The sequence below is a fragment of the Salvelinus alpinus genome, chromosome 25 (genome assembly GCF_045679555.1).
Source record: "Salvelinus alpinus chromosome 25, SLU_Salpinus.1, whole genome shotgun sequence".
Classification (NCBI taxonomy): Eukaryota; Metazoa; Chordata; class Actinopteri; order Salmoniformes; family Salmonidae; genus Salvelinus; species Salvelinus alpinus.
The window spans coordinates 30,227,094-30,245,786 of NC_092110.1; the positions used below are offsets into that span (position 1 = coordinate 30,227,094).

Sequence of the window (18,693 nt, forward strand, 5' to 3'; positions counted from 1 at the left end):
TTACCGACAGTGAACTTCCCATGAAGCACAGAGTCCAGGGTGATCTCATCCTCCCCCAGAGCATCTACAGTCACCCCCGGGAAACGCAGCAGGCTGCTGGTGACCTGGGCAGCCAGGTCACGCATGTTCACTACACACAAAACATGACATTGCACTGCATTATGTACAAAAGACAAAAACGGACATTGCTTTACTTGTGATTCTTTCAAACTTCAGGTTTGAGGCACATATGCGTGCCAAAACCTACACGGTTATCTTGTTGCTTGGCAATTCCACAGTAATAGAATGTTGCTGAGACTCAGATTTTTCACCTTAGAAATGGCAAACAAAAACCAATGATTCTAAAGTTAAACACTCCATACAATTATGTACAATGACTACTTTTAACTTCCACTGAAAATGTTACAAAAACACATTTACTTGAACAGTGCAGAAACAAAGTTTGGTAACAGAATGACAGCACCGCACAGCAACTGAGCTCTAATCAGACCATAAGAAAACAGTTCCTCTCTAAGCCTCCACCAGGTTTTGCCTTTGGGGCTATGAGGGGACTCAGAGACAAAAGAGGTATTTATGCTGCGTTTTGGTTCCCAGTTGTCAGCAGTTTGGGCTCTGGGCCTGCTGGCATAAAAGCTGCAGGCGTGTTTGTGTGCATGTAAAGCGTTGACAGATGATTATCTAGTAGGCTATTACCATATTACCAGTAGCAGCCTAAACAACTGACACAATCACATAAATAAACAGTATCGTGAGAAGTTATATAATTATCGGAAACCTCCGAAATGGCATGTTGCTCTGTGTGTTTACCATGTTAAAACTGCGTTACTGTTTACACACTTGATTCCCAATGAAGAGTGCATGGTCCACAAGACAACACTATCTTAGAGAGCCTTGTATAAACGTACATTAAAGGGTAACGTTAAGTATTGAACACCATATAGAGCAAAACACCATATAGAGTTAGTGTCATAACTTCTTTCACCAATTGATTACTTTGACTAGCCTCAGAATTTCACCTAACATGCCATGTGTCATGCATACGGCAATGCATCATGTAAAATACCACCCCTTTCACAAGCAAGTAGCCTAGCTAGCTAACTTACTTGCTATCTATGTAAAAGAAACCGAGACTACTCCCGCGCAGATTGACAAGGCGTGGTACGGTTAGATGCAGAGTATTGGAGTAGCTAGTCGAGTACCGTCTGACATCGAAATACCCCAAAACAAAGTAAATATAAAACGGAATCTACTAACATGCTCTTACCTCCATTAACGAGCAACTCCAAGACTTAATATAGCTAGCTAATGTAAAACGTAATTGGTTACCTGTGTGTCGGTATCACTATCACACCTTGCCTATACTAACGTGTTCAAAACAATGTCCTACTAACAGTAACTAGCTAGGCTAAATGCCGAAATTCAGAACCATGTAAGTTACTTTATTTTAGAAGTAACGTTATACATGGCTGTCGATCTAAACATTTGTGATGTAACAATGTAACGTTAAGCTAGCTAGCTAAACCAAGGCAAGGGGAAATGACACCCTTGACTTCTGATTTAAGCTAACGAACTTTACTAACTAGCCGTCTCTCAGACATATTCATTCCGACACCACGGGGACTGTAGCGAAAACAGTAATTACAAGAAACTGCATCCGTTGACTTAACTAGCTAGCTAACGTGAGTTACCCAATATATAAACGGCCTTGCTAGCCAGACTGCAGCAACGAGCTGCTGCAGTAAACTAGCTACGTTAGCTAGCTAACTCCTATATGCTGCGCGCTAGTTACAAGTCTTGCTACATATTGGTAAATAACCGGTGTTATGCTAACGTTACCATCCTGTAAATATCCCGTAACGTCGTTAGACATAGTTAAATCATAGTAACGTGTGAGGCGGGTGAATCAAAACCTCGCATGAGGTAGCATTATGCTAAAATTAACCGCCTAGTTAGCAAGCTAACGTATCTAAATAGTTAGCCAACTTTGGGTACAACCCTATTAACTGCTCCGGTGTGCTTAAAGGAAGCTAATCGGCCCGTTCTTCCAACTGGTAGTGTTGTTAGAGTAACTACCTAAAGATAACTAACGTTATAACCTTAGCTAACTATTGGTTACCTGATGTTGACCGTCGTAACGTACTACTACCAACGACGTTAGTAGCTAATAAAATGTGATGTATTTTCCGTTGGGACTCTTCCTCGGCCCTGTCATAATAATCCGATTTTCTTGTAAACACGTTTGTTTTTTTTATGACAACTGTCGAAAACACACAAATGTTTCAGTATGAAGGACCGTGTCTACTGAATTAGTTGCACTAGCTACGAGATAACTGTCTACTTGCTAGAGTTCAACGCAGGCGCCATTTCCATGTAGATCTAGCTACTGCGCAGGTATAACCTACAAACTACTGCGCATCACTTGCTTCACAAAATCACGCAAACGTCAAAGGACCAGAAATAAACATCGCGAGAAAGTAAACTGTTTTTTTCTTTCTTCTGCGTGTGAGGCAGTTTACACTCTTTCGAATATATATTAATTATTTTCTCTCTTTCTTTGTTATGTTGTATTGGATGTATTCAATCATTTTGAATTGATCTCTTTGTGGATTTGTTTGTTTGTGGATTTGACATATCATCCTCATAGGATTAGGTTACATACTGTAGTTTCAATATGTAGTTTCAATAGTGCAGTAAATGCATGGGTGGATTAAGTGATTTGGAGGCCCCTGGAGTAACTCCCTGTCAGAAATACTGTGATTAGCAGGGTTCCCCAACTGATGCCCCGTGGGCCAAATCCCGCCAGCAATAATATTTGGCCCCCAAAGCCCCAAAATTATGACCCGAGATGCAAAATCTCCCAAATGCAATCTCCCAAGAAGGAAGTTACCCTACCTAATAATGCAAAAGTTACATTTCAAATCAAATCAAATGTATTTATATAGCCCTTCTTACATCAGCTGATATCTCAAAGTGCTGTACAGAAACCCAACCTAAAACCCCAAACAGCAAGCAATGCAGGTGTAGAAGCACGGTGGCTAGGAAAAACTTCCTAGAAAGGCCAAAACCTAGGAAGAAACCTAGAGAGGAACCAGGCTATGAGGGGTGGCCAGAACATGGCCAAGATGTTCAAATGTTCATAAATGACCAGCATGGTCAAATAATAATAATCACAGTAGTTGTCGAGGGTGCAGCAAGTCAGCACCTCAGGAGTAAATGTCAGTTGGCTTTTCATAGCCGATCATTAAGAGTATCTCTACCGCTCCTGCGGTCTCTAGAGAGTTGAAAACAGCAGGTCTGGGACAGGTAGCACGTCCGGTGAACAGGTCAGGGTTCCATAGCCGCAGGCAGAACAGTTGAAACTGGAGCAGCAGCACGGCCAGGTGGACTGGGGACAGCAAGGAGTCATCATGCCAGGTAGTCCTGAGGCATGGTCCTAGGGCTCAGGTCCTCCGAGAGAGAGAAAGAAAGAGAAAGAGAGAATTAGAGAGAGCATACTTAAATTCACACAGGACACCGGATAAGACAGGAGAAGTACTCCAGGACTATTTAAATTTTTTATTTCACCTTAATTTAACCAGGTAGGCCAGTTGAGAACAAGTTTTCACTTCCAACTGCGACCTGGCCAAGATAAAGAAAAACGACAAAAACAACAACAACTAATAAAGCAGGCAGCGGACCATTTTGTGGTGCTGAAACGTAACGCTGCAACGCAATCAATAGGAAGTGCTGAAAATATAGCTAACTTATTATGCAAGTGTTGCACAGCAACAGATGGAGAACACCTACACCAATCGAGTAATTCATTTAAACAATAATCTTCATTTTAATTTGACTTCACAAGAGGGCTTAGTTGTAGTATATTTCTTTCCAAACCTAGGCCTAACTGGCTGATGTAGGCTATGAGACTTAACAGCATCTTTCACAATAACAAAAATATATGGCCTAATAGCATAAGGGCTCAGGGCCAGACCCGGATGCAGACACGGGAGCAGACCCGGATGCAGACCCGGATGCAGACCCGGATGCAGACCCGGATGCAGACACGGGAGCAGACCCGGATGCAGACACGGGAGCAGACCCGGATGCAGACCCGGATGCAGACACGGGAGCAGATGGTTTGAGTGTTTGATATGTATGACATTCAAAAAGGGTAGGCAAGAGAAGGGTCGTGGACAAACAAAAGGTCAAAACCAGTTCAGAGTCCAGGAGGTACAGTGTGGCAGGCAGGCTCGAGGTCAGGGCAGGCAGACTGGTCAGGCAGGCGGGTACAGAGTTCAGAAAACAGGCAAGGGTCAAAACTGGGAGGACTAGCAAAAGAGAGAATAGCAAAAGCAGGAGACCAGGAAAAACATGCTGGTTGACTTGAAACAGACAAGACGAACTGGCACAGAAAGACAGGAAACACAGGGATAAGTACACCATGGGAAATAAGCGACACTTGGAGGGGGTGGAGACAATCATAAGGACAGGTGAAACAGATCAGGGCGTGACAAATAGAAGTGGGATTTTTTCTACATGGCCTACTTACAATTGCAACTGGCCAAAAATGTAGCATCCTTCAAAAAACACTAATTTAAACCAAAAAAGGTAATATCTGTGTCTGAATGTCTGTATCGGGATAGCCTGCTCTTGTCAGCTTGAGACCTAAATATCCTTGGATAAGCACTCACAATAATGTTATTATTTACTAAATATAGTCATATAGGCAGGGCAGATTTTGGTATAGGCGACATGGGCAGCCGGGGGCGGCACGGGGCGCCCACACAAAAATAATCGGAATGGTGACATTTGCGCGATCAGTTTTCTATCGCTCATTTGCACCTCACATAAATGATATAATGTCACCGTGTGGGACTGTGGGTCAATTAACCTTGTCGGAGTTGGCGCCCTGATTCTAGTTTGTGAGCTAGGCAGGCTACTGCCTGGGAAGGTCTCCCACTCAGAAGTATGAGATGGGGAGGGGGGTTGGGGTAGCTTGACCTCAGGTCTCTGGACTGGAAGCCCGAGGTAGGGGGAGCGGGGGAATCTATCAAATAGCGCACCTCTAACTTTGTACAGTACTAATGCAATTAGTAAAATCAGTCACACTACGAAATGTTACCAAATAAACCACAATTCATTCATAATACTGTGAATATATAGTTTCACAGACATATTGTTGCATTTTTTTCTGGTTTGTGCGAAATCGTTAAGAATAATATAAAACCAGTCTGCACACCACCAAGGTGAATTGGCTTAGTCTTGACTCTTGGGTGACAATGTTGGGGGATGGGTAATGTATTGATGCTCCGTGCCAAATCAACACACATTTGTTTCTATTGGTCTTTGCTACTTCTCTTTGATATTTATGAGTCTTATTTTTGTATATATTGTTATTATTACAGTTAGTGCAGAATGGTGCTTTTTTTGGGGGGGGGGGGGGGTTGATGAAGCCGCTGCTGGCTTATCCCGCCCTGGTTTACATTATAAAAAAAACAATTAACCTCAATTAGGGCCAGAGTAGTTACCATAATTTTCTCACATTGCCATTGACAGTTTTTTCTATTGTCTCTTTTTGGTCCATTTAGATTGTTAATATAGATTGTATACAATTTTTTATTTATTTAAATGTTATGGTTAAAAATATTAATGTTTTACTGTGACTTGTTGTAGGCTCCTAAGTGGACCATAAGGTTAAAAATCAAACCAAATTAAGAAAACTAAAGTAAAAAATTTAAATAATAAGTAACTCCGCCAGAGTCCCTCTTTTGGGTCACTTTTGCCGGTCCCAAGCCCGGATAAAGGAGGAGGGTTGGAATTGTGATATAATTTTTTTTTTTTAAATCGACAGATTAAAGTTCATTTGTAGTTCTTAACATATTTAGGGTGTTTTTTACTCACTTTTTGTCTCTCCCACGACGTTATTCCTCTTTCCTACAGCATCCATCACAATTACATGCACATGGCCAATTATGCAAATTAGGTGATGAAGTCATTTAGCGACTTCTAGCGACTTTTAGAACAGCCAATAGCTACTTTCCTTACTGAGGGGTTGGCAACACTGGTGGGAGCTTTTCGGCACAACACCTGTTCCTGTCGTGAGTCCATATTGCGTTCATAGAGGAAAATGAGGACTCGCAGGTGTAAGTCTATCCAAACATTGTTAGCACATAAAATGCAAGTTTCTTTATTGTGCTGTATATTGTGCATGCCACCCAAAACACACACAAGGATTCCGCACTCCTGAGCGCATCCTTGATTTGGCTCAATGTCTGGAATTCAATCAGCTCAGTTTGAATTGCGCTCTCATCCATTGAGGGTATAGTTTTCTTAGCAAGGGAGGATAATTCTCCATCTGGGCGGATTGTGAGAGGATCACATACAAATGCAATGATATCATTGGGCATGCTGTAGTCTTCAAATCTGGTGGAGAAGTGGTCCCTCAGCTGCTTGATGAAATCTTCCATCACCTCTGTGACAATGCTGCGACCTGATACCCCTGCCTGTCGTTTCTTCAGTGTGCTGAAGTGCAGTAGCCTTCCAGATGACAAGTCCAAATCAAACAACTCAAGCTTCCTAGTAAAAGCTTCAAGTTTTTCCCACCATGTCCACCACTGTTATCCCTCATCCTTGTAACCCATTTAAGTAACATAATATGTCAGCCAAAAAAGCAGTGTGTAGCTTGCAGTTAACGCGTCAATGTTTCTGCGTGGCCTATGTCTGGGGCGGGAAGGCCACTTTGAAAGTTCCATGCTTAGATTCATAATGACGTCTGAGATTGAATTATTTTCAAACAGCGACATGTTCATTGCAAATAAGACACTGGCTTGGCATTGGGAAAAGATGGTAAAACGAACACATATCTCTCTGTACATCCTTCCCGGAAACGTTTTCATTATCCACCTTTCTTTTGATACTTTTTGATATCGACATTTACACTTGCTATCAAGCTAATTGTTCTGAACGAACGTTGACGTAAAACAAGTAGTGTAGCCTACGTAGACCTGTTTTTCCCCACCAATCAACTCATAGAGAAATAGACAAAATAATAATTTAATAGAGACATGGTGATTTTATGAGCGTAATAAGATCGAAAGTATTATGTTATTGTAACTGAATGTATTATGTACTCATCAGATGTGTTCAAAATGATGTTCAATTTATAGTGTAGGACAATTAATTGTGTTAATATTATATACTAAGTCATTTATGGTCCGCCGACTATTAGCTCTGAAAAAAATTGGCCCGAGGCCAAACCTAGTTGACGAACCCTGGATTAGAAGCTTTTGCAGGAGGCCCTGTGCCAATGGGAGGTCAGGGGTAAGGGTTTAGGGGTCAGTCGGAGTGAGAGCGAAGTTATAGACGTGAAGAAACAGTACAACTTGAACCACAGAGTAAGGCTACCTTCAAACCACGCATGTCCAACGTGAGGAAAAACGCTGTTTTACGTTTTTAATTGGTTGATGGATTGTCTTTGAAACTTTTCTGATAGACAGCACAACACAAGCCCCACCCTCCATTGAAAACCATTGAGTTGCTGCATCTTTTACGCATCCATTTGTCTGATTGGACCCTTATATTAGTCAATCAACAATGTAAATGTTAACTCTTGCTTTCTCTTTCAAGAGCATTCAGTACCTTTATCCATCTCTCTACAGGTGCTACAGAGACAGAATATTCCAAGGACCTCCAGAGCCTTCAGACCAACTACCTGCAATTTCTCCAGAACACAGAAAAGTAAGCTCTGCTGGTGATATACTTTCACTATGGCGGTCTGTGTGATTACATTTTTATTTAACTAGTCAAGTCAGTTAAGAACAAATTCTTATTTACAATGACAGCCTACTTCTAAATCCCCCCGGCCAAACCATCCCCTAACCCAGACGACGCTGGGCCAATTGTGCGCCGCCCTATGGGACTCCCAATCATGGCCGGTTGTGAGAGCCCGGGATTGAACGATGCAGTGCCTTAGACTGCTGCGCCACTCAGGAGGTGACATACAGCATATTATAAACCGGTGGTTCTGTGAAGGAACAATTAAGCTTAATGACAATTGTGTTAGACAACTGTACTGTCTGCTTTAAAGCTATTATCCCAGTTGAAGGGCAGTATGAAACGTGGCAATCCCACATGTCCTATACATTGAAGGGGGGAGGGGATCACTTGGATGCCAATATGTCTGTCTTTTATAATGGATAAGCTTGCCAAGAAAACTCAGAGGAGAGTGCTGATCTGAAATAGATGTCCCTTGTCTACATAAGCTAAAATGTCTAAAAGAGAGTCCAATGCTGGCGGGGGTCCAGAAAAGGTCTCCCCTGTGCAGGTCACTATTGAATAAACTCTGGGTGAATGCTTAACAGTTGTCGACTACAAGAGCTGATTTTTCTACAACAGTTCGAGCCCAGAATACTGATTAGCTGACAGCCGGGGTATATCAGACCGTATACCAGGGGTATGACAAAACATTTTTACTGCTCTAATTACGTTGGTAACCTGTGTCATGATGTGACCCTTTCAGGGTGTAGATTGTGGCTCCCACCACATTGGCTACACAGCTGGAAATGGTTAAACTCTTGAGACTATTGATCCCTACAGAATAAGTGCAATCTTAGATGTATAATTACTAGTCTGCAGCTGGAAATTATGTAAAACTAGGACGAGAATACAGACAACCGCCAAAGCATCTATTCTATGAGAAGATTTCTGAATGGTACTCTGAAGTATACATTCTAGCCACGTACAACCACAAAATACTTTGTGACTTGAATGAAAGTTTACCAGAGACTCTGATGAACCCTACAGCACAGTCGAGGATTCCAACAGAGAAGACAACGACATACGGGCGTAAATATATATACATTGCAGTTATTCTCGAATGAGCGCCCGATCATGTGCAAAGGATGAGCATTTCAATTAATATAATTATAAACTGGGTAGTGAATCCATGTTGCATTTCCCGCTCTTTCTCAGTCCACACCCCCTTCCCTTTGTCTACCAAGCCGTCATATCAGTTTAGCCCACTAGGGACTTTTTCATCATTGTTAGTAACCAATATCTACTGTTTGTTTTGATGTATTTCTGTGATGATTTAGTTAGTAAATACATAATTAAGGCAATTTGTATATTGCTGATTCATAATTTATGCTTGGGTTCATGCAGATAACCAAGAATTTTACAACATTCAGATGAGACTGATAGAAGGTAAACAATAATTAATGATTGACTGCTGTTGATATAAAAGATCTTTAAGAGTGGATTCGGGAGATAGCCGCTCTATATAAACTAATGCTTCCGTGGTGCCCCGGATTCCTAATGAGTTAGTTATTGCCTGATTCATTTAATCACATAATTAAACGTTAGGTAATCGATTTGAAAATAGCATGTCATCACATTAAGGATAGTAAAGACACGACACCTGTTTATAAAAGCAATAAGGCTCCTTGGGTTTGTAGTATATGGCCAATATAACACGGCTAAGTGCTGTATCCAGGCACTCAGTGTTGCACATAAGAACAGCCCTTAGCAGTGGTATATTGGCCATATACCACACCCCCTCAGGCCTTACTGCTTAATTATCCTGGGCCACTGGTTGGATTTGATTTGCTGTACTCACTCAAACGTATGCACTCTCCTCCCTCTAAGTCTCCCAGACTTTTATAAAAACTAAACGTGTCATCCCCCTATTCCCAGGTGAGTCTGCTGGGCCATGGAAGTCTGGAGCACTATAGCAAAACTGCCACCATGTTGTCAGCTATCAGCAGACAGTTCCCTGAGGAAGGATGCAACGATCAAGGCTTTAAAAAATAAACTACTCTTGTAAAAAAACTTTTTTTTACTAACTACATCTGACAACATGCAGACTTTCTCCAAGAAAACAGAGCTTATGATTCAAAAAGGTTTAAAATCAATGAACGTCTCATATCTAGGGTGAATACATTTGTATTCATGTATATAAGACGTCACACAGGTATGCCAAGTGAAATATATATCCCAAACAAGACTGAAGTATAGGACAAATAGGCTGCGTTTAGACTGGCAGCCCAATTCTGATATTTTTTTCACGAGTTGGTATTTTGACCAATCAGATCAGCTCTGAAAAATAACTGATGTTAATATTTGAGTTGTTACATACATCTTAAATGGCTACTAGACAGAGATAAGGAGACTCTTGCTGTCAACAAAGGGAAAGGTACCACTGAAGGCCTATGGCAATTTTTCAGTAGCATATTGTGAAATATTAATGTAATAAAACAGAATCATTAAAAGCTTGAAAGGAACCTGTAACCACACCTGTATAGCATAAGAAAAGCCAATATACAAAATAAATAGACACATTGTAATCCAGATGCATGCCTGGATAAGAAGTGTCAGAATCAATATAATGAATGTACTTATGACTATAGCCTGGTGGGTGCTGATATAATCTATATAATGAATGTACTTGTGACTGCAGCCTGGTAAAGGCCCCTATTATTATTTTACCAAACTGTCACAGTTGCGCCACCAATATAATCGGTTCAATGATTAGTAGAGTGTTCAATTATTTGTAGAGGCGGGAAAAAGCCCACCTCAAACAATAGTGGCGCGAAGCCAAAAAGAGTTGATCATTAACATAAAGAGGAGTAACTATGTATGTGATGTAAGGATGAAAACTGTATACAAGGAGTGTGCCGAGGCTGGGAAGACAGTTGATCCATGGACCAGCTCGGCTTGTTACTTTGTAATAAAGTCTACCTTGAATTCACAAGTTCCGGTATCTGAGAAATATTATTGGACGAATATTTCTACGACAGCCCACGTATTCAGTCAGGCAACTTGAAGCAGATGTGTCACCATCCAGGCTCTTGTTACAGCATGTGACAGTGATAGAGCGTGTGCAGATTCAAAATCTGCAAGTGCATTTTTGATTCAAACCAGAATATTGATAGCCATAAATGGACTTGCAATAATTCAGAAAATAAATGATGTTTGCAAATCTTATTGAATGTATTCAAATGTCACAAGTTTGCGACTGTTGTTAAATCTTTCACACATCATGATACAAGCTTCCGAAATTAAATTACACATTTGCGAATCGTACTTGCAACCACGAATCTCAATGTGCGACCACGAAATAAACTCACGTAGTTCTGTCATCATTATAATCCCATATACATTCAGCCTCTTGCGAATTGAAGAGAAAATTATGAAAACACCGAGAGACGAAAGATACATTATTTTATGTTTTTGTCTTGGTCAATTCCTTGGGGAAGCCTGGCCTTCCTTGGCATCCATGAATACACGCCACTGCCGCAGTGGGCAATAATTTTGTTCAAGGGCTATATCGGGATTTGCTTTCGGACCGATTTGTTCATCAAAGCAATTTGCGGGCCAGAAAAAGGGGAGTTATTTAAAGATATATCATTATCATTTCTATCTGGTTTTAGATGTTAACGTCAGGGATGCACCATAGACTTAGATAGATGACTCAGCTTTGTATCTGTCCTATTATGGCATCTGTGAGAGCACGGGCAGCGCAATTTTTAAGTAGTCCTTTTTGCTCATCTAACACTGCTATGAGTTGGTAAACAAACTGAAAGAATGCATACTGCCACATGGAGTGTGTTGTCTGAACACACTGCCACTTACTGCCACCTGCAGTTATGGAATATCAAATCAAACTGTAGTAGTCACATGCGCCAAATACAAATACCTTACAGTGAAATGCTTACTTACGAGCCCCTAACCAACAATGCAGTAAAAAAATATATATAAAAAATGGATAAGAATAAGAAATAAAGTAACAAGTAATTAAATAGCAGCATTAAAATAACAATAGCGAGACTATATACAGGGGGGTACCGGTACAGAGTCAATATGCGGGGGCACCGGTTAGTTGAGGTAATATGTACATGTAGGTAGAGTTATTAAAGTGACTATGCATAGATGATAACAACAGAGAGTAGCAGCGGTGTAAAAGAGGGGGAGAGGCAATGCAAATAGTCTGGGTAGCCATTTGATTAGATGTTCAGGAGTCTTATGGTTAGGGGGTAGAAGCTGTTTAGAAGCCTCTTGGACCTAGACTTGACACTCCGGTACTGCTTGCCGTGTGGCAGCAGAGAGAACAGTCTATGATTAGGGTGGATGGTGTCTTTGACAATTTTTAGGGCCTTCCTCTGACACCGCAGTAATGTACTGGGCCGTTCGCACTACCCTCTGGAGGCCGAGCAGTTGCCATAACAGGCAGTGATGCAACCAGTCAGGATGCTCTCGATGGTGCAGCTGTAGAATCTTTTGAGGATTTGAGGACCCATGACAAATCTTTTCAGTCTCCTGAGGGGGAATAGGTTTTGTCGTGCCCTCTTCACGACTGTCTTGGTGTGCTTGGACTATGTTAGTTTGTTGGTGATGTGGACACCACAGAACTTGAAGCTCTCAACCTGCTCCACTGCAGCCCCGTCGATGAGAATGGGGGCGTGCTCGGTCCTCTTTTTCCTGTAGTCCACAATCATCTCCTTTGTCTTGATCACTTTGAGGGAGAGGTTGTTGTCCTGGCACCACACGGCCAGGTCTCTGACCTCCTCACAAGTATAATTAATTGGCTGTTTCTTCCTGATGACCTGGATGGAATCATGTGATCTTTCCTTAACCCATAGAACTCCCACCCAGTTGACTACTTCAAAAAGGTTGGAAGCCCTCAATGGCAATCTCTATGCAAAAAATGGATTATTTCCAAGTAGTGTTCTCCATCTATCTCTATGGGATGCACTGATGTGGCCATTCTGGCATTTAGAAAGTATTCACACCCCTTGACATTTTCCACATTTTGCTGTTACATTGTAACGGCAGATTTCCTCCTCTTCGTCTGAAGAGGAGGTGTAGCAGGGATCGGACCAAGAGGCAGCGTAGTAAGTGTCCATGTTTTAATAATAATCGACTGAACAAGACACAATACAAAATAACAAAAGTGAATCTACCGAAACAGTCCTATCTGGTGCATAGAACACAAAGACAGAAGACAACCACCCACAAAACCCAACACAAAACAGGCTACCTAAATATGGCTCCCAATCAGAGGCAAACGACTAACACCTGCCTCTGATTGGGAACCATATCAGGCCAAACACAGAAACAGGAAAACTAGACACACAACATAGAATGCCCACTCAGCTCACGTCCTGACCAACACTAAAACAAAGAAAACACAAAAGAACTATGGTCAGAACGTGACATACAGCCTGAATTTAAAATGGATAACATTGAGATTTTGTGTCACTGGCCCACACACAATACCCCATAATGTCAAAGTGGAATTATGTTTTTAGAATTGTTCTTATTTTTTAAAAGTTTAAGCTGAAATGTCTGCAGTCAAAAAGTATTCAACCCATTTGTTATCGCAAGCCTAAAAAAGTTCAGGAGTAAAAACTTGCTTAACAAGTCAAATAAGTGCTATGGATTCTAACATTACATTTGAAGTCGAAAGTTTACATACAGTTAGGTTGGAGTCATTAAAACTCGTTTTTCAACCACTCCACAAATTTCTTGTTAACAAACTATAGTTTTGGCAAGTTGGTTAGGACATCTACTTTGTGCATGACACAAGTCATTTTTCCAACAATTGTTTACAGACAGATTATTTCACTTATAATTCACTGTATCACAATTCCAGTGGGTCAGAAGTTTACATACACTAAGTTGACTGTGCATTTAAACAGCTTGGAAAATTCCAGAAAAATATGTCATGGCTTTAAAAGCTTCTGTTAGGCTTAATTGACATCATTTGAGTCAATTGGAGGTGTACCTGTGGATGTATTTCAAGACATAGCCTTCAAACTCAGTGCCTCTTTGCTTGACATCATGGGAAAATCAAAGGAAATCAGCCAGGACCGCAGAAAAAGAAATGTAGACCTCCACAAGTCTGGTTCATCCTTGGGAGCAATTTCCAAACGCCTGAAGGTACCACGTTCATCTGTACAAACAATAGTACGTATAAACACCATGGGACCACGCAGCTGTTATACCGCTCAGGAAGGAGACGCGTTCTGTCTCCTAGAGAGGAACATACTTTGGTGCGAAAAGTGCAAATCAATCCCAGAACAACAGCAAAGGATCTTGTAAAGATGCTGGAGGGAACAGATACAAAAGTATTCACAGTAAAACGAGTCCTACATCGACAAAACCTGAAAGGCCGCTCAGCAAGGAAGAAGCCACTGCTCCAAAACAGTCATAAAAAAAGCCAGACTACGGTTTGCAACTGCACATGGGGACAAAGATCATACTTTTTGGAGAAATGTCCTCAGGTCTGATGAAACAAAAATAGAAGTGTTTGGCCATAATGACCATCGTTATGTTTGGAGGAAAAAGGGGGAGACTTGCAAGCCGAAGACCACCATCCCAACCGTGAAGCACAGGGGTGGCAGCATCATGTTGTGAGGGTGCTTTGCTGGAGGAGGGACTGGTGCACTTCACAAAATAGATGGCTTCATGAGGGAGGAAAATTATGTGAATACATTGAAGCAACATCTCAAGACATCAGTCAGGAAGTTAAAGCTTGGTCACAAATGGGTCTTCCAAATGGACAATGACCCCAAGCATACTTCCAAAGTTGTGGCAAACTGGCTTAAGGACAACAAAGTCAAGGTATTGGAGTAGCCATATCAAAGCCCTGACCTCAATCCTATAGAACATTTGTGGGCAGAACTGAAAAAGCGTGTGCGAGCAAGGAGGCCTACAAACCTGACTCCGTTACTTCAGCTCTGTCAGGAGGAATGGGCCAAAATTCACCCAACTTATTGTGGAAAACTTGTGGAAGGCTACCCGCAACGTTTGACCCAAGTTAAACAATTTAAAGGAAATGCTACCAAATATTAATTGAGTGTATGTAAACTTCTGACCCACTGGGAATGTGATGAAAGAAATAAAAGCTGAAATAAATCATTTTCTCTACTATTATTCTGACATTTCACATTCTTAAAATAAAGTGGTGATCCTAACTGACCTAAGACAGGGAATTTTTATTCGGATTAAATGTCAGGAATTGTGAAAAACTGAGTTTAAATGTATTTGGCTAAGGTGTATGTAAACTTCCAACTTCAACTGTAAATCCTTTTCGCTCCGGGGTCGCATTCATTTTTCCTAAATTTTACCCCCTTTTCTCCCCAATTTTCGTGGTATCCAATCGCTAGTAATTACTATCTTGTCTCATCGCTACAACTCCCGTACGGGCTCGGGAGAGACGAAGGTCGAAAGTCATGCGTCCTCCGAAGCACAACCCAACCAAGCCGCACTGCTTCTTAACACAGCGCGCCTCCAACCCGGAAGCCAGCTGCACCAATGTGTCGGAGGAAACACCGTGCACCCGCCCCCCTTGGTTAACGCGCACTGCGCCCGGCCCGCCACAGGAGTCGCTGGAGCGCGATGAGACAAGGATATCCCTACCGGCCAAACCCTCCCTAACCCGGACGACGCTAGGCCAATTGTGCGTCGCCCCACGGACCCCCCGGTCGCGGCCGGCTGCGACAGAGCCTGGGCGCGAACCCAGAGACTCTGGTGGCACAGCTAGCGCTGCGATGCAGTGCCCTAGACCACTGCGCCACCCGGGAGGCATGAAAAACTAAGTTTAAATGTATTTGGCAAAGTTGTATGTAAACTTCGGACTTCAACAGTATAGGTAGTGTGGCGAGGTATAACTCTCCCCACACTCAAAGCAGGAGTAGGGCTTCTTTCCTTCATGTCGTTTCTGGTGTACTTGTAATCTTTTTAATGTATCAAACTTCATCCTACAGTCAGGGCATTTATAGCTCTTCTTCAGTTGGGTGTGGGTCTTCTCATTACTTTTCAGGCCTTGTGAAGTTGGGCATCACTTCCCATAATGAGAGCAGGCGTAACAGTTCCCTCCTGTATGTCGTCGTTGGTGTACCTTTACGTAATCGGCTGTTTTGAAAGTCTTTGGACACATACCAGAGGGAAAAAAATCTCCAGACCACCTTTAATCCACACACAGAGACACATACAAAGCTCTCCCTCGCCCTCCATTTGGCAAATCTGACCATAATTCTATCTTCTTCTTACAAGCAAACATTAAAGCAGGAAGCACCAGTGACTCGGTCAATAAAAAAGTGGTCAGAGGAAGCAGATGCTAAACTACAGGACTGTTTTGCTAGCACAGACTGGAATATGTTCCGGGATTCTTCTGATGGCATTGAGAAGTACACCACATCAGTCATTGGCTTCGTCAATAAGTGCATCGATGACGTCGTCCCCACTGTGACTGTACGTACAGTACATACCCCAACCAGATGCCATGGATTACAGTTAACATCCGCACCGAGCTAAAGGGTAGATCTGTCGCTTTCAAAGAGCGGGACACTAACCAGGAAGCTTATAAGAAATCCCGCTATGCCCTCCGATGAACCATCAAACAGGCAAAGCATCAATACAGGACTAAGATCGAATAGTACTACACCGGCTCCGACGCTCGTTGGATGTGGCAGGGCTTGCAAACTATTACAGACTACAAAAAGAAGCACAGCCAAGAGCTGCCCAGTGACACAAGCCTACCAGACAAGCTAAATAACTTCTATGCTCGCTTCGAGGCAAGTAACTCTGAAACATGCATGAGAGCACTGACTGTGTGATCACGCTCTCCGCAGCCGATATGAGTAAGACTTTGAAACAGGTCAACATTCACAAGGCCACACGGTCAGACGGATTACCAGGACGTGTACTGCGAGCATGCGCTGACCAACTGGCAAGTGTCTTCACTGACATTTTCAACCTCTCCCTGTCTGAGTCTGTAATACCAACATGTTTCAAGCAGACCACCATAGTGCCTGTGCCCGAGAACACTAAGGTAACCTGTCTAAATGACTACCGACCTGTAGCACTCACGTCTGTAGCCATAAAATACTTCGAAAGGCTGGTAATAGCTCACATCAACACCATTATCCCAGAAACCCTAGACCCACTCCAATTTGCATACCGCACCAACATATCCACAGATGATGCAATCTCTATTGCATTCCACACTGCCCTCTCCCACCTGGACAAAAGGAACACCTATGTGAGAATGCTATTCATTGAATACAGCTCAGCATTCAACATCATAGTGCCCTCAAAGCTCATCACTAAGCTAAGGTCCCTGGGACTAAACACCTCCCTCTGCAACTGGATCCTGGACTTCTTGGCGGGCCGCCCCCAGGTGGTAAGGGTAGGTAATAACACATTCGCCACACTGATCCTCAATACGGGGGCCCTGCAGGGGTGCGTGCTCAGTCCCCTCCTGTACTCCCTGTTCACTCATGACTGCACGGCCAGGCACGACTCCAACACCATCATTATGATCACCGACAACAATGAGACAGCCTATAGGGAGGAGATCGGAGACCTCACCGTGTGGTGCCAGGACAACAATCTCTCCCTCAACGTGATCAAGTCAAAGGAGATGATTGTGGACTACAGGAAAAGGAGGAACGAGCACACTCCCATTCTCATCGTCGGGGCTGTAGCGGAGCAGGTTGAGAGCTTCAAGTTCCTTGGTGTCCACATCACCAACAAACCAACATGGTCCAAGCACACCAAGACAGTCGTGAAGAGGGCACGACAAAAGCTATTCCCCCTCAGGAGACTGAAAAGATTTGTCATGGGTCCTCAGATCCTCAAAAGGTTCTACAGCTGCAACATTGAGAGCATCCTGACGGGTTGCATCACTGCCTGGTATGGCAACTGCTCGGCCTCCGACCGCAAGACACTAGAGGGTAGTGCGAACGGCCCAGTACATCGCCAATCTTCCTGCCATCCAGGACCTCTATACCAGGCGGTGTCAGAGGAAGGCCTTAAAAATTGTCAACGACTCCAGCCACCCTAATCATAGACTGTTCTCTCTGCTACCGCATGGCAAGCAGTACCGGAGCGCCAAGTCTAGGTCCAAGAGGCTTCTAAACAGCTTCTACCCCCAAGCCATAAGACTCCTGAACATCTAATCAAATGGCTACCCAGACTATTTGCATTGCCCCTCCCACTCTTTTACACCGCTGCTACTCTGTTATTATCTATGCATTGTCACTTAAATAACTCTACCTACATGTACATATTTCCTCAATTACCTCGACTAACCGGTGCCTCCACACATTGATTCTGTACCGGTACCCCCTTTATATAGCCTCGCTATTGTTATTTTACTGCTGCTCTTGAATTATTTATTACTTTTATTTGTTACTTTTTTTGTATTTTCTTAAAACTGCACTGTTCGTTAAGGGCTTGTAATTAAGAATTTCACTGTAAGGTCTACATCTGTTGTATTTAGCGCATGTGACAAATAACATTTGATTTGATTTGACATAGAGCAGTGGTAAGGCTGCTCTCCCGTGTGGGTAATCTGCTGTCTTTTAACCTGGCTTCCCACATTCGAGACAGCCATATTTTCCTTTTTATAGCATTCTTCTTCTCCCTTTTGTTCTTCTTCTCTTGCCATGTCGATGGTCCTTGGTTCCTCCTGAGAGAATGAGAAGATTTTGCATTATAAAAAGCAACATTTTTCATTATTACATCACTGCTTGACACATCGAAAGGGAGGTAAATACTAGCGGCTAGCTGAACGATTTATCTTCCAATTCTCGAGTGAAACTTGGGGTAAAACATAACTATTAGGTTTGCAAGAATACATTAATGTCAAACTCAAATAAACAAAAACATCTACAAAACAGTTAAGTTTTGGCAATGTACAACGATAATATG

General features: G+C 42.5%; 1 protein-coding gene and 1 long non-coding RNA gene across 2 annotated transcripts in view; one reads left to right on the plus strand and one right to left on the minus strand.

Moving 5' to 3' along the window:
* LOC139553794 (protein ELYS-like) overlaps positions 1 to 2,391 on the minus strand; it is a 42,825-nt gene extending 40,434 nt beyond the window's left edge. The window contains exons 1-2 of the mRNA XM_071366468.1: positions 2,117 to 2,391; positions 5 to 130 (exon numbers count right to left, since the gene is read on the minus strand). Coding sequence (XP_071222569.1) covers positions 5 to 125 — 121 coding nt within the window. The 5' untranslated portion in view covers positions 126 to 130; positions 2,117 to 2,391. The remainder of the gene's footprint in view (positions 1 to 4; positions 131 to 2,116) is intronic.
* Positions 2,392 to 5,997: 3,606 nt separating this feature from the next.
* On the plus strand, positions 5,998 to 10,723 carry LOC139553795 (uncharacterized). The gene is made up of 3 exons (XR_011670728.1): positions 5,998 to 6,122; positions 7,638 to 7,716; positions 9,670 to 10,723. It is a non-coding gene; the product is annotated as an uncharacterized lncRNA (long non-coding RNA).
* The last annotated feature ends 7,970 nt before the right edge of the window (positions 10,724 to 18,693 follow it).